This window comes from Camelus ferus, chromosome 5 (genome assembly GCF_009834535.1).
Source record: "Camelus ferus isolate YT-003-E chromosome 5, BCGSAC_Cfer_1.0, whole genome shotgun sequence".
In the NCBI taxonomy this organism is placed as follows: Eukaryota; Metazoa; Chordata; class Mammalia; order Artiodactyla; family Camelidae; genus Camelus; species Camelus ferus.
Window position 1 is genome coordinate 21,192,223 of NC_045700.1, and position 16,123 is coordinate 21,208,345.

A 16,123-nucleotide genomic window follows, 5' to 3' on the forward strand; every position below is an offset into this window, starting at 1 on the left:
CTATAGTACATAATATAATGATTTTTCCAATTTATTTTTAAAGTCGTGAATAGAAAGTGGCATTACAGAAACAAATTGAAAAAAAGACAAAAGATAAATAGCCTACCATTTAATAACAATGCAGCTGCAAAGTAAAATAAAAGTCATAAAAATCTGTATACTAAAGTACAACAATAATCTTTTTCAGTTGGAATTCTAAGTCGTTTTATGTATTTACTTTAAATAAGATATTTTGTTACTCTGTACCCAAAGGGCTGCTTATTAACTAAGGAGTCCAGGCTTTAGTTCTTAACCTTGTATTATGTATTCTAATGACTTTCTAATTCTTTAATTTTGTCTGCACAAAGTTTAGAGTTTATAGAACCAGAAGGGTTCATGGGGTTATTTTTGGACATGACTGGACGGATAAGAGTGGAAGAGAAAAAAGGAGACTCTTTTTTGAAAATTGCCTATTCGTTTGTGAAATTGTTTGCCTGTGCCCTCTGTAATTTACCTGTCACCTAAGATAATTTGTCAGTTGTTAATTTAATTATGCTTCACCATATTCCACATACATAAGCCAAACAGGATGACTTGCTATTTGGCTTAACTCCTGCGTGGAATATGTTTCATCTGGACAATAAAGTAGGATTTCAGAAATTTGCTCTCGCAAGTAATCAATATGATTGCTGGAGATCACCTCTTGTTTAGTTTTGGTTCCCTAAACAGAACTGATACCTGGCATGACGAGAGGCCCCCTGGACATTTCCTCCACTCATTAACTGTATTTACAGCTGTCTCTCACATAAAATAACAGTCGGGGGAAAGAGGACTAGGTAACAGAAATTAAATTTAAGGAGCATCCATATGAAGCCAAATTTTCTATATAAAGATCATGAATAATTCAGCCGGCAGCTGAACACTGCTCTACACAATCACTCGGTTTCTAGCTATAGGGTAACATCTTGAATGTATGGTATCACGAAGGCTCCTACATCTCTCCGTGAAAATTCCTTCAGAGAACACTGGAAGAACTGTGAAAAGCGTAATATGTATCAGAGTATTTTGTTCTGCTATAGGACTTAATTTTAAAATGTGAACTTCAGGCTCTGACTAAGAGAAGATGCTTATCAGTGGAATGAAAAAGCCAGTAACAGGAGGATCCCCCTCATTTCTCAATATTCCTTTGTTCAGAGCATGCGGCAACAGTAATTTCTGTTTTTGTCTTTGCCTTATATTTACATATACTATGATTTAATTTTTAAAAGAACTATATTAACACTAATATTACTAATTACAACAATAATAACTACCAGCTACTAATTCCTTATTGGTTGTTAGGCACTAGCTGAAGTTAATTCCAGGCACATGAATTAATTCATCAGTTAAACCTAACACCTCTCTAAGGTAGATGCTTTTGTTGGGCTCTTTTTTAGGTGAGTAAACTGGGGCACAGTGAGGATAAGAAACCTACTCCAAACACTCAGCAGGCAGAAGAGCTAGAACTGAACTTGAACCTAGACAACCTGATTCCAAGGCTCTTACTCCTAGGCCACATCGTGGCCTCCCTTACTACTGAGGAAGAAGTAAGTGCTCACATATTGCAGAGATTAATATCAAAGCCCTGAAAAGTCAAGTTAATTGTCCAAGACACATGGCTGGCAATGTCTATTTCATTTTACCATAATAATAAAACAGAACCCTTTTTTCTCTTATCCCTCTTACTGAAGCTATTTCACCCTCCTTCTGTCTGCAGACTCATGCAGTTTTATTCTTAGGGGGAAGAAATTATAGTGAAACTAATAAATACATTAACTAATTAATGCTCAATTTATTGAACAATGGTAAATAACATTAAAAATAATTTTACTAAATAATAGAGAGTACATTTAAAACATATACTTAGGTGTTTTAAGAACAGCCGTAGAATCATTTAATTTCATGGTTCTGAGGGTATGTGAACAGGATAATTCTTCCTTTTACTATTCTAATTTGCCTTTATTCTCATTAAGAGCAAGCATGTTCATCATGTGCTAAACAGCAGTAACTTCACACGCTTTTACACACTCTGCTATGGGGAGGCCTGGATGTTTTTGATGCAAGGTTATAAAAAGTTGTCTAGCCATTAGTTCAAGGCATTTGCCCGATAGTTCCACAGAGTATTTGATCTATAGAGAGTGCACTTAACATCGTTAATTATTCTGTTCCAATATGAGGGCAGAAGAACTGAGTTATTTGCTGGGAAGAGCATTTCTCAGTACAAATGGAAATTCTGTATGTTTCTACCATGTTTTTAAAAATGCCAGCAAATCTACTTCTGACTAATAATCCTAAATTATTTGTACATATGCAAACATCATCAAGGAATGGGGCAGTGAGCCTGTTTTTAACTCTCATCTATATGCCTCAGAATCTTTTGTCACTAGTTATCTCAAAGAGAACTTCTCTCTTGAGGAGAAAGTAATTTAGTTATGAGCGACGACCCTAAGTGATTCTTTTCTCTTATTGTTTATCCTCCCTTTGATCTTTTCAGGATAAAGTAAAAGAATGATTTTTAGAACTTGGCATGATAGTTAGCATTTTTCTTGTGAAAAAGAACAAAAAGTGACTATACCGGAAGATAACCCATCCAGAAAGAAAATTTGAATGTGACATCTTCCCCAGTAATTTTTAAACTGTTCTTCCCATGCTAGCTGTGATACTATTTATTTCCTGGATCTAAAGTAGATAGGAAACTCCGTATGTGAACAATTAACCACCAGCCTTACCATAAATCTCATCTAAATGTGCTAGACTTTATAGGGCCTGTTTCAGAAGGCTGATCTGGATTCAATAATAAGGATAAAAAAAATAGGAGCATCATATAAACTAGGTCACTTCCTTCCACACGAGTGAAAGCAAAAACATACCACGTCAGAACTGAAAGGTCCTTTGGAAGCCATCTTGCATGAAATCTAGGAAACTATATTCAGAAAATAAAAGCAACTTTCAAAGCCTCAGAGTTAATGGCAGAGCAGAAAAGTTTCTACACTCCAATTTCTCCACTGAGTATATTATCATAAACCCTGGTGATAAGTTCAAAAGTGATATTAATGTGGGTGTAAGCCTCTGAGGAGAATTTTTAGAATAAAATTATTACAAATGACATGCTATACAAATAATCTTCTGATAGAAATTCAGTGTGAAAGTACTAGAAATTCAAATAAGGCAGATGCAGCTTGTCTTTCTACAGAAACCTTAATGTAGTTAATCAAATTATTTGGTATTTTTAAATCTACTGGAGTGCAAGTTACTTTTTAATAATGCAAAGATATGAAATAATTTTATTTTGCACATCATTTACTTAGAAGGCATCCATGCCATATATATTTGTTGCTGATGAAAATAGTATAGATGTTGAGATTTCTCAAATAATTCCAAACCTTTGATCCAGATTACAAAATAACTCCAATAACAATGACATTTTCTTATGTTTAAGAGCAGAAATCATTGCTGAAGCAAAGTGTCCCTGGTGAACACTTAACAAGGGAAATGATCATCATTAGATGATGAAATAACAACGGACTAATTATTCTATGTAGACATAAAAAAGTAGAAAGCATATTAAACTAAAACATAGCTGGCAGTTAATTGCTCCACTGCTATTCCAACTCTTCCCATATCTGTGCCTGGAATGTTTCCAACACAATTTAAAAAGTCAATTCATTATCTAAGATTCATAAACAAAGAAGCACAAAAGCAATTTTTAAAATACATTGCTAATATTATAAATATGTGTCAGGCACTGTGGTAGACCCTGGGACATAGTCCTACTCCTTAGACCATCTCCAGATATTGAAATAGGATAAATGTGATACAGAACTAAGTGAGGCAATGGAATGGAAGTGAATGCTGGGTGACAGTATGTGGGCATTTGGAAAAAAAATGTTGCTGTTCTGTAAGGCTGATTTAGTATCTCTGGTATGTTTCACTACTTAATAAGAGCTAGCAATAAATGACAAAGTGCACAAAAATGCATATCATTTTTGGACAACTTTTATAAAATATGATAACAATGTACCACTTCCCTTTTGAGTATATTGTTGCCATCTATATGTATTATAATTATATATATATAATTATGTGATATATTTTATATTTGGTCATAATTACAACACATAATTATATGTATATAATTACAATAGTTTTGTTATAATTATATTATTATAATAGTTTCAATAGATAATAAGATATTAGAAATATCTTCAAAGCATTTTAGTACAGAAACAATATTTTCCTAAGGCTGATATATATATTTTTAATCTCTTGGTGCTCCCTATAGATATATTGTATTTTTTTCTCATTCTTCAGAGACTCAACTTCTGTCTGTGTAGAACTGCTGGCATTTTCAGTGTTTAAATCTCATTTCCTCTGGGCTAGTCAAGACGGTATCTTTAAACACTACTCAATTACCTAGATCCCTTGATTCTTCCTCTTACATATCCTTACATGTTTAACATATTACCAACTCTGATACTTGTCCTGTATATTCCTCTGTTCTTCCATGTCACAACTACAATATGCTCCCTTCTTGTTCACTGTCATCTTTCCTCTGAAAATTCATCAATATTACTTGCCTTAGCCACAAGCTCAGAATGAGTAGGAACTAAAAGTGATCCACACATAATTGGGTATTTTATACTGCAATGCTTGATACTGCAGTCAATTCCCTTACCTTTTCTTAAGGGCTCTGTGGCTACAATGATTTATCACTAAGTTTCCACGGTGACAAGTGAGAGGCAGTGTTCCTTCTCCTTTCTTTCTTGCATCAGAAGATGACTTTTAGAGGATGTCAACAAAATGATATTCAGCCACTTAGGAAACCCCAGGAGACTCAGAAGCAGGATGTCTCAACTCTTCATTCTTCTTTCTCCCTTCTCAGCAACCTAACTTCTCACACAATTTCAATTACCACTTGAATAAAGGGTCTTCCAGGATGTGTTTCCAATGTTGCCTTCCCACTTACCCTCTCTTGTTTTCAATATCCTTTAGTCACAGGGCATTTCCTCTCAGGTATAGTATTGATAATTAACACTAAATGTACCCAAAACTAAGCTAAGTAGTTATCTGTGTACTTGCGTTATGAAATATAAAAATAAATAGAAAGTATATACATAATAGTTTCTTTTTTTGTATTTATTCCTCTAAGCATACCACCATCACCCCTTAGATTTTAATTTTAATCACTGGACAGACTCTGAGAATCTGCTATATAAAGATTTTTAATTTTTTCCCCCAAATTTCTGAATCTAGAACACTAATGATTCTCTGCAAGGCTCTTTACCTTTCTAGAGTATAATCAGTTGGAAGATACCTAAATGAAGAGAGTAAGTAATAAAGGTACGTATATTTAAAGTATTCCATAATCATAATGATCTAGAGATTTCTTACTTAATGTACTTGATCCACAAACACTAGTCAGGTTAAGTTATTCAAAACACTAGTTGATATTTTGCTATCCAAGTGGTTTGAATATCCAAGTGGTTTATTAAGGCTGTGACTCTACCAGTGTGTGTGTTTATATAATATACCCCTATGCTTTAATATAGCAATTCCTATTTTATCTCCTACATCTTGGGAAATGAATGTTCTAAGTCCAATGTATAAGAGTAGACACTATTGTTACCATAAGATCCTTTTTGGAAGTAGCAGAATATTAATAAATGGTTTTTAATTATTATTTTCATTTAAACAGTAGTATAAAAAAGTGCCAGTAAGAAATATATTCAGAACTTAATGCTAGAATATAGAGATACTGTCACAATTTTACATACTTTCATACTTTTTAGAAAATAAAATTGAATACCTAGGAATAAATCTAACCAAGGAGGTGAAAGAATTATACACAGAAAACTATAAACCATTGATGAAAGAAATTAAAGAAGACTTTAAAAAATGGAAAGATATCCCATGCTCTTGGATTGGAAGAATCAATATTGCCCAAGGCAATCTACAGATTTAATGCAATCCCTATCAAATTACCCAGGACATATTTCACAGAACTAGAATAAATCATAATAAAATTTATATGGAACCACAAAAGACCTAGAATTGCCAAAGCATTACTGAAGAGAAAGAAAGAGGCTGGAGGAATAACTCTCCCAGACTTCAGACAATACTATAGAGCTACAGTCATCAAGACAGCATGGTATTGGTATAAAAACAGACATATAGACCAATGAAACAGAATAGAGAGCCCAGAAATGAACTCACAAACTTTTGGTCAACTCATCTTCGACAAAGGAGGCAAGAATATACAATGGAATAAAGACAGTCTCTTCAGCAAATGGTGTTGGGAAAACTGGACAGCAGCATGTAAAACAATGAAGCTAGAACACTCCCTTACACCATACAAAAAGATAAACTCAAAATGAATCAAAGACTTAAACATAAGACAAGATACAATAAACCTCCTTGAATAAAATATAGGCAAAACATTATCTGACATACATCTCAAAAATGTTCTCCTAGAATAGTCTACTCAAGCAATAGAAATAAAAGCAAGAATAAACAAATGGGACCTAATGAAACTTACAAGCTTCTGCACAGCAAAGGAAACCATAAGTAAAACAAAAAGACAGCCTACGGAATGGGAGAAAAATTTTGCAAATGAAACAAACAAAGGTTTGATCTCCAGAATATGTAAGCAGCTCATATGACTTAATAAGAAAAAAAACAAACAACCCAATCCAAAAATGGACCAGAGACCTAAACAAGCAATTCTCCAAGGAAGAAACACAAATGATCAATAGGCACGTGAAAAATGTTTAATATCACTAATTATCAGAGAAATGTAAATCAAAACTACAATGAGGTATCACCTCACACCAGTCAGAATGGTCGTCATTCAAAAATCCACAAATGACAAATGCTGGAGAGGCTATGGAGAAAAGGGAACCCTCCAACACTGCTGGTGGGGATGCAGTTTGGTGCAGCCACTGTGGAAAACAGTATGGAGATTCATCAAAAGACTAGGTATATCATATGACCCAGGAATCCCTCTCCTGGGCATATATCCAGAAGGAACCCTACTTCAAAATGACATCTGCACCCCAACGTTCATAGCAGCACTATTTATAATAGCCAAGACATGGAGACAGCCTAAATGTCCATCAACAGATGACTGGATAAAGAAGATGTGGTATAGTTATACAATGGAATACTATTCAGCCATAAAAACCGACAACATAATGCCATTTACAGCAACATGGATGTTACTGGAGAATGTCATTTTAAGTGAAGTAAGCCAGAAAGAGAAAGCAAAATACCAGATGAGATCGCTCATATGTGGAATCTAAAAAACAAAAGAAAACAAAACATAAATACAAAACAGAAATAGACTCATAGACATAGAATACAAATTTTGTGGTTGCCAAGGGGTTGGGGGGTGGGAAGGGACAGACTGGGATTTCAAAATGTAGAATAGATAAACAAGATTATACTGTATAGCACAGGGAAATATATACAAGATCTTATGGTAGTTCACAGAGAAAAAAATGTGACAATGAATATATATATGTTCATGTATAACTGAAAAATTGTGCTCTACACTGGAATTAGACACAACATTGTAAAATGATTATAACTCAATAAAAAATGTAAAAAAAGTAAATAAAAATAAAAAAATAAAAAAGAAAGAAAGAAAATAAAATTGTTGGTTAATTATTGTTTCTAAAATTTATTATATAAAAATCCAGAAGGCAGATGATGATGATAGTGTTATTCTATTTTCAGAGAAAAACATCCTGAATACATATGATGTTCAACACTCCAGAGAGAATAAATGATATTTCACTGAAAAATGCTCATGGGTAAATCTGTAGTGAAAAAGGATTAGAGACTGAAATAGAACAAATACCATCGGTTAAAGAATGATCTGTTTTGTACTGTCTCCACATCATTCAGCTCTTTGTATGAAATTGTATCAAGGACTTCCTTCATCGCATACTAATGGGCTGCATTAAACCTCATGATACTTTCACACCAATTCTGATAACTAAGAAAATAACTCCCAGGATTAGCATTTCAGTAATTCTACTAATTGAGATTCAGGTCAATTTAGACTGAATATTCTTGTTCAAATGTGAATATATGTATAAAAATGTGAGCTCCAGGACAGATAGCTTCAAATTCATACCTTAACTGAACTAAAAATTGTTACCCTGTTTGTTGAATAGGTTGTCAAGCTTGCAACGTTCTCAAGTAAGAGTTACTTACTACAGTTTTCTTCATCTGAATTATCACTGCAGTCATTTTGACTATCACACCGCCAGTGATCTGGAATACAGTTGTTGTTTTTACACTGGAATTCATGAGGACCACAAGTCTTTTTATCTGTAATGGAAAGAACCAGAATTTGCATCATTGGCTTCCATAAAGATATCCCTTACAACGTGCTCAATGCCATGCTGAACCCAGGGGACATAACATTGCCTCACACCTTAAGTCAGTTACTGAGAAGCATCCCTAGGAAAAATTGAAGGCAAGTGCTGAATAAAATTCATTTTTCTATCTTGTTTTATGTTGTTATCGGCCATTCTTTTATTGCTAGATAATTACGAAGCAACTGATTGGACCGTCCACTCAAAGTCAACACAATCAGTCACTAAAAATAACAATCAAAATTATCCAAAACTACCTTTCCTTTAGGACAATCTCTTTAGGATGCCTTTTATTTCTGCTATAATGCAGCAAAAAGAAATGGTTATTAATCAAATTCTGTGGTTGTCACCTTGTTTTCCAACCTAAGAAGTTCTTGTTCAAAATTTACCTATGTAAAGTTTGCTGATTTACCTCATAGATTACAACAGTGCATAACATATACAGACCTTGAAAATTCTTAAAGTGCCATCACATTTAACCTCTAATAATCCCAGTGAGTATCAGGAGATGTATTAACTAGCCCTTCATTTTACCAATAACAAAACAGATACTCTTAGAAGTTTAAGAACTTGGTGCATTTTCACTGTCATTAATTGGCACAGCCAACATTAAAAAATGTACTTTTACTCCTGATTTATTGTTCTTTAGGACAAATTCAACTGTGCCCATAGGATCCAAAATCAGAATGCATATACAATAAGAATTTATTCAAAGTTTAGGCTATGTATTTTAGAATTTTCATAAGAGTAATATCCAACCATAATCTACTGCAGTGCTTCTTAAACTTTAATGTACATACATATTAATTAGTTGGGAATTTTGCTAAAATGAAGATTGTGATTGAGTAGATCTGGAATTCTAACGAGCTCTCTAAGTGATAACATTGTCCTTGGTCTATGAAACACACTAAGTAGCAAGAATCAAAAGCCTCAAGATAGTATAAACTCAGATTCATAAAATACTAAGAGTATAAATGTCAATGCACATTTAAGGATACATTTTCCTTTCATATACTTAGATCAACTCCTTATTCTCAGCCATATTAGAGACACTGTCCAGTGAAGTGTTTTTAAGACTCAGATTAGTAAAATAACTAAACGAGAAGATGAGCTGTTTGGTGGCAATTGCTACTCTTCAAAATGCATCTTATAAAATTCAGATTCAAATAAGATTATGAAAACAAAAGTGATTTAGGCATAATTATTTAAATTATGTAATGAACATGAACATATTTTGAAGATCCAGACCACCTCTTCAGCGCACATTTTCATAAAACATGATCACACTCAATCTTTATAACATCCATAAGCGTTATTACATGCATTTAAACAAATGAGAAAAATAAGTCTCAAATAGTTTAAGTGATTTCTTTGATCTTAACAAAGGTCTTAAACGGCAAAGGAGAAATTTATATCCAGATCCTGCTCCAGAAACATTTTACATTTCACTATAAACTCTCATGATAAACTTCAAATGCACTTTTCTACTAATATGTCTATATTACAGATGGCCTAATGTGTTTATAATAGAGAGAGAGAATTTCCCTCTCTTCCTTTTTGCGTCCCTACTTGCCTGTCTGCTAATGTGTTTTTAAGTTTTCCCCCTCTAAATCTTATCTGCACCTTTTTTCTCTATGTTTAAACATCATCTTTTGTGTTTGAAAGAGATTTGCATTCATCTCTTAACAAGAATAAGCCATAGTTCATTGCAAGATTTCCATTTGAGGCATGCAAAAATAGTAACCTGAAAATTGCCTTACATAAGGTTATTTTAATTTTATGTTTCCAAGTTACTTAACTTTTTGATTCATGACACTGCTTATAAAAATTACAAATATAAACTACATAAACTATATAGACTTGTTCTGTATTTAAAATCTCCTATGAGGAAAAAAATAAATATATACGCTTTTTTTTTTTTTTTTTTAGCAAGGTATAAAACAGCATTTCTCAAATTGGCTGCATGTTAAAACCTAGGGAACTTTTAAAAATCCCTTTGCCCAGTCCATATCCCATATCAATAAAATCAAAATCTCTGGGGTGGAACCCAACATTAGTATTTTTGTTAAAGCAAGTAGGGTGATTCCGATGAGCAGGTGAGATTGAAAATCAATGACCTCAAAAAGCTAACTGTAGAACAAAACATATATAATTCTTTATTATAATACTCTAGAGTAATTAAAATAAAATGCTCACAGTATGTAGAGTTTTCTATTAATCCCCATTGTTAAGTAGCCTTGGAACAATGTGTCATTTAATTTTTTTGGTATTACAAATACGGAGAAAACAAATGTAGTATTTGAAAACTTGTTTTCTTTGTTTAATGTTTCCAAATGAATTGTAGATACTTAGACAAATTTGATCCTCCCACAAAGGTGAGCTGAGGAACCAATTAAAGCATAAAACTACATGTAATGTATACTGCAATACTGTTGGTGCTTGTTTGCATGCGCATTGTTTATTTCTGAAAAGAGACAAAGAAATCTGGTGCAGTGATGCTTTGGGGAGCAAGAACTGGGGAAGTGGACTAAGAGACAGGGATGAAAAAGAGATTTAAGTTTCTCTTTATATCAAAAGAAATCCAAAGGAATCTATAAACTGCTGGAATTAAGTGAATTTGGGAAGGCGACAGGATACAAGGTCAGTGTATATGTTTAATTATATTTCTATATATTAGCAATAACAAAACAGTAACTTTAAAAACAACTTTTATAATGACATCAACAAAACAACAGATATCTAGAAATAAAACTAATGAAATCTGTGTAAGATCTTCATACTGAAAACTGTAAAACATTGTTGAAAGTGAAAAATATCTGAAGAAAATGCAGTAATGTATCATGCTCATGAATTAGAAAACTCAAGTTGTTATAATTTTTTTTAAATTAATATATAGAATTAATGCAACCCTTATCACAATTCCAGCAAGTTATTTTTGAAGAAATAGATTATTCTAATCTAATTATTTTTATGAAATAGATTATTCTAAAATTATATTGAAATGCAAAGAATCTAGAACAATCCATCAATATTGAAAGAAGAACAAAGTTAGAGAATTTACAGTACTTGATTTCAACTTACTATAAATCTACCGTAATCAAAAGAGTATAATATTAAACAAAATGAAACCAGAAATATAAGGATACATATATGGTCAACTGATTATCAACAAAGACCCTCAAATCAATTTAACGAGGAAAGAAGAGTTTTTTTTTCCTTCAGCAAATATTACTGAAACAAATGGCAATCCAAGTGAAAAACATAAATCTCAATCCATTATACCATATAAAAAATTAACCTAAGGTGATCATAAATGTAATATAAAGTTTGTAGAGTGCAGAAAAGCATTTTCATAATCTTGGAGTAGACAAAGATTTCTTGGACAGAACACAAAAAGCATTAATAATAGAAGAAAAAATGATAAATTGAACTTAAACTAGATTAAAATTTTTTATTCTTTAAAAGATATCATTAAGAAAGTGAACTGGCCAGTTTCTCTTCATATTAAAAATATGAAATATTGGAGATGGGATTATTTTTATTGCTCTTGCTCACATTCTTTTGTAACTACTATTTTCCTTCTTCTAGTTCAGGAAACATTATGATTATAAATGATTGGTAACATGCAACAAGATTTGTTACAAAAATAGCAAATAGAGCCTTAGAAACACTGAGATAAAAAGAACTATGAGAACAGCAAAGTTGAGTCTCCATCGTGGAGTAGCTCCTTGTTTCCCCGTGTTCCAGACTATAACATCATAGAGTCAGAAGAATGGAGTTAGAACTGGAGCACCTTCTTTTGTAGAAAATCTTGTCTTCTTCTGCGGGCAGGATAAATCTCTGTTAACTATAAAAGCATAACCTCTTGATGTAGAAGTTATTATGTTCTTTTTTTAAAATCAAACTTAGGCAATTCTGATCTCTCACTTTAAATCGCCCTCTTGATCTCTGTTAGCATCATATGGAAATGAATACCTATACATGCTGATTACAAATATTCTAAAGCTCGCTGACTGGTTATGAGTTCCTCAACAGCAAGGATAGAAGGAAACATATTCCCTTCCTTATTTTCTACAGTAGGCAGAATTTATTGGCACATACTTTTTGGTTGACATGAAGATAGCAGACATACAACATTATAATTGGCTTTTTTTTGTCCTTTTGAAACTACTATTTCCACACCTGGTGAAGCTGTTACTCATGGATCACTGCCTCCTCTGTCACAGGGGAGGACCACATGACCCAAGGTGGCCTCTTTCCCTAGACCACAATTGGTCCACAATAGTCATGTTATTGATGTTTTTAAAAAACGATTTTGCAGTTTAAACCTGATAGATGATTATTCTTCCCTAACATTAAAGATGTATGGAGGAGGCCAGTGCCAGGATTGTATGGTGACTAGACAATGTCCTAAGGAACCCAGATTTCTATCACTATGCTCCACCATCCTAAGTAATGCTTCCGTTTTTCTTAGTCACTTTATGGTCCAAGATGACTACTAGTGCCTGAGCCATCACCTTGCAGGCCTGAAGGATTAAGGGCAGAAAGGCAAAAAAAAAAAAAAAAAAGAAGCCTTTTTGCTTTAAGAAAACTCCTTTAAAATAGTCTCTCTGGAAGTCCCACATAATACTTCTGCTTACATTTCAATGGTCGGAACTTGGTCACATGACATCTAGCTACAAAGGGAGATGGGAAATGTGATGACATTCTGAATAGCAATGTGTCAGCATAAGACAGAGTTCTGTTTCTAAGGAGGAAGTAAAAAATGGGTATAGGGATAGGCAATTTAAGACTCAATAAGTAAACAAGACCAATTAAAGACATTTGAGGTGATTTCCATGGCTACTGAAAGAGAACATTTCTTTCCTTTTGTGACTGTAAGTATCACAACCTCAAGTCACCATAGGTCATTTAAAAAACCATGTAGAAAGTATCCAACTCAGAAGATAAGGTAAGGAATAGTTTAGAACGGGAGAATAAAAAGGTAAGGCTCTTTGGACTCTATGAGAATACTTGTTCTCTGAAGTCAACCCCATCCATTCCTTGGAATTGAGGTTGAAAATGTATTCTCCCACTAGTTTGGGTTGGATTTCTGTCATTTACATACAAGAGTCCTGACTAATGCAAATATTATACTATATTTTGCTTAGAAATAGTATGTACTCCCAATATTAATATTCTTATCTGTGTTTGCTAATTTACATAATTCCCAAGCTATTTCATTGGTTTATAAGAGCCTGGGAAATGCAGTCTCCACAAAAAAGTCTCAGAATCAGTCTCTATTTAAAAGTGATTTGCAAATCCAGGCTTCCATGAAGATGGGAGATGGTACAATTTCTTTTGAGCATATACTGATAACATGCTATTACAGTATTTAGTGATATTGATTATCTAAAAAGCTGCAGGTTGCCTTGAATTAAAAGTGTCTAGTGGATCCGAAAATTAATTTCATGTTACCTCTCATCAATCAGGGTAATATTCCTCAATGAGCACTTACTTGCACAAACTGTTCTTCTAGGGGAAGTGGAAATAATACATGGATGCATCAGTGGTTGAGAATAACAATGCCAGCTGCAGCTTGTCCCAGTGGGATTCTCGTACTTCTGCTTTGCTTTTGAATTTTTTTTTTTAACTTTTACATTATTCTCGGCAGAGAAGAGAAAGGCTTATAAAGTACAACAAATTAACAATGACATATTTTCTTCATAAAGAGGTAAATCTATAATAAGTTAGCTCTCTAGAAGCTCCAATAATGACATTTTTAAAATTGCACGTCAATGCAATGTAATTTTCAGTGGAAAATTTTTGAATTTACATTATGCAGTTTAAGAAAGTGTCGTATTACATCCTTTAATGCCATCTATCACAATTGGCAATAATTTGTGGGGTTTTTTTTTCTTATTTAGAAATTTGTATTGTAACTTTACGGTTGTGAAGTGGGGGGAAGTAGTTATTATCTCATCCTTTGCCAACACACTTTGTCATCTGCCAAACCCCTGCTATTCCATTCATCATTCTATTTTCAACAGCCTGTAGTCTTGACAGATTGCAGGGTAATACTATACAAACAAATTTGCATTTTGATCCACAGATGACGAGCAACTCAAATCTCCATAATACAGAGGTGTGGGCTAGAGTATCTGTTCTCAGAGTCACTCTTGAGCCTTGGTTAGCGATCCTGGTAGTCATGGTCTAGTAGTTCCTCTTATCTTTTCTCATCCAGCTTAAGACAAAAACAATAGAAGCCTCTCCCTGAACTTTTTCTAAGTATTGATCCCATGTTTTATTTTAAAAGCAAAGTAAAAGCAATTTAAGGCAATTAAAAGGTGAGTCTATCAAAATATTTTTTAACAGACAGTTGATTCCATTTATCTAGTTAGAGTCACCAGACACAGCTCAATTCACTTTACATTTTTGGATGGACAACATCAGACCCTGATTTGGTGTGGACAATGAGTTGTAACAGTGGAAAGAACCAGAGCATTAAAGTTAGAACTGGAATCTTAATTCTGGCTCCTACTCGTGTCCAACCTAGGGTAATTACTTTTCTTTGTGCCTCAATTCCCTGAAGGCTAAAATCTGAAGGAAAACATACAGCATTGAAATAAAACCTGGCTTTGTAAGTAGTAATTAGTAATAAGTAATAGTAATAATTATTAAGTAACTAGTTACTTATACAGTAATCATGGTAAAAATATAGTAGATAGAAATTTAGTACGTAAACAGTAAATAAAAATTTAGAAGACATGAATTGTAATACCAACTTTACCTTAATTTACGTATGTGATCTTTGGAAGAAGGAAAGTGATATTTATTTAAAAGACTGCTATGCTGCAGGCACTGCTTTAGATCCTTTACATTTAATATCTTATTGTTTTAAGTAAATAAATGATTTCACCACAACTTTGTGAGGCATCCTATTCATTTTACAAGCAAGGCCCAATTACTGGTAACTTGTTCAAGGCCACATGTAAGTATTAGGGTCAAATAAGACACCTAAATGCTGTAATTATATTCCCCAACTAAAACTTTGAAAGGTTACACGACTCCTGGGGCTTTTTAAACAAAAATGTGCTTTAATTTTATCTGCATATATTTTAATTACGGGGTCCATAAAACTTTTAAAATTTGAATTATTATTGCATTTCTTATAAAATAGCACTTTTAAAAAATTACATAAGTAAATTTATGGAAATTTAAGACAATGTAATATAGAAAAATAAAAACAAAGATCTCATAGTCACATAACATAGAAATCAACTCCATCATGTTATTCTGACTATTAAAATAAAATAAACATAAAATTTTGTATGCTGCATATTTCACTGAAAATTATATGTAAATCATTTCTCTAGGCCATTATAAATTTTTACAAATGTCATTTCTATGACTGTGTACTATTATCTTGTGGACATATCCTTGTTTAGCTAACCAGTTCTCTGGTTTGATATTTAAGGTTTTGATTTATTTTCCAATTTGAATAAGAAAGATAATATTTACAACAACAATACTTTCTTCTATGGGTTAGGTATGTGGATATCTATTTCAAAACAGCCTTCTTTAGTGGTATTCACCAGAACTTCATACTGATAACCTTTACGTCTTTATCTTGTCCTTGGCACACATTCTAAGGCCCCTTGCATAGGCGCTAACACTCTTACATGGAATGTGACATATTTGTGAGTTAGTTAACACAGTGAAATATCCTTTCTGCTTGATATCCT

The 16,123-nt window shown here is 33.1% G+C and overlaps 1 protein-coding gene across 2 annotated transcripts in view; it reads right to left on the reverse strand.

Annotated features, from left to right (window-relative positions):
- The window catches only part of LRP1B (LDL receptor related protein 1B), a 1,593,459-nt gene that overhangs the window by 128,715 nt on the left and 1,448,621 nt on the right, over positions 1-16,123 (reverse strand). For both annotated transcript variants that reach the window (XM_032479383.1, XM_032479382.1), the window contains exon 67: positions 8,236-8,352. In XM_032479383.1, coding sequence (XP_032335274.1) covers positions 8,236-8,352 — 117 coding nt within the window. The remainder of the gene's footprint in view (positions 1-8,235; positions 8,353-16,123) is intronic.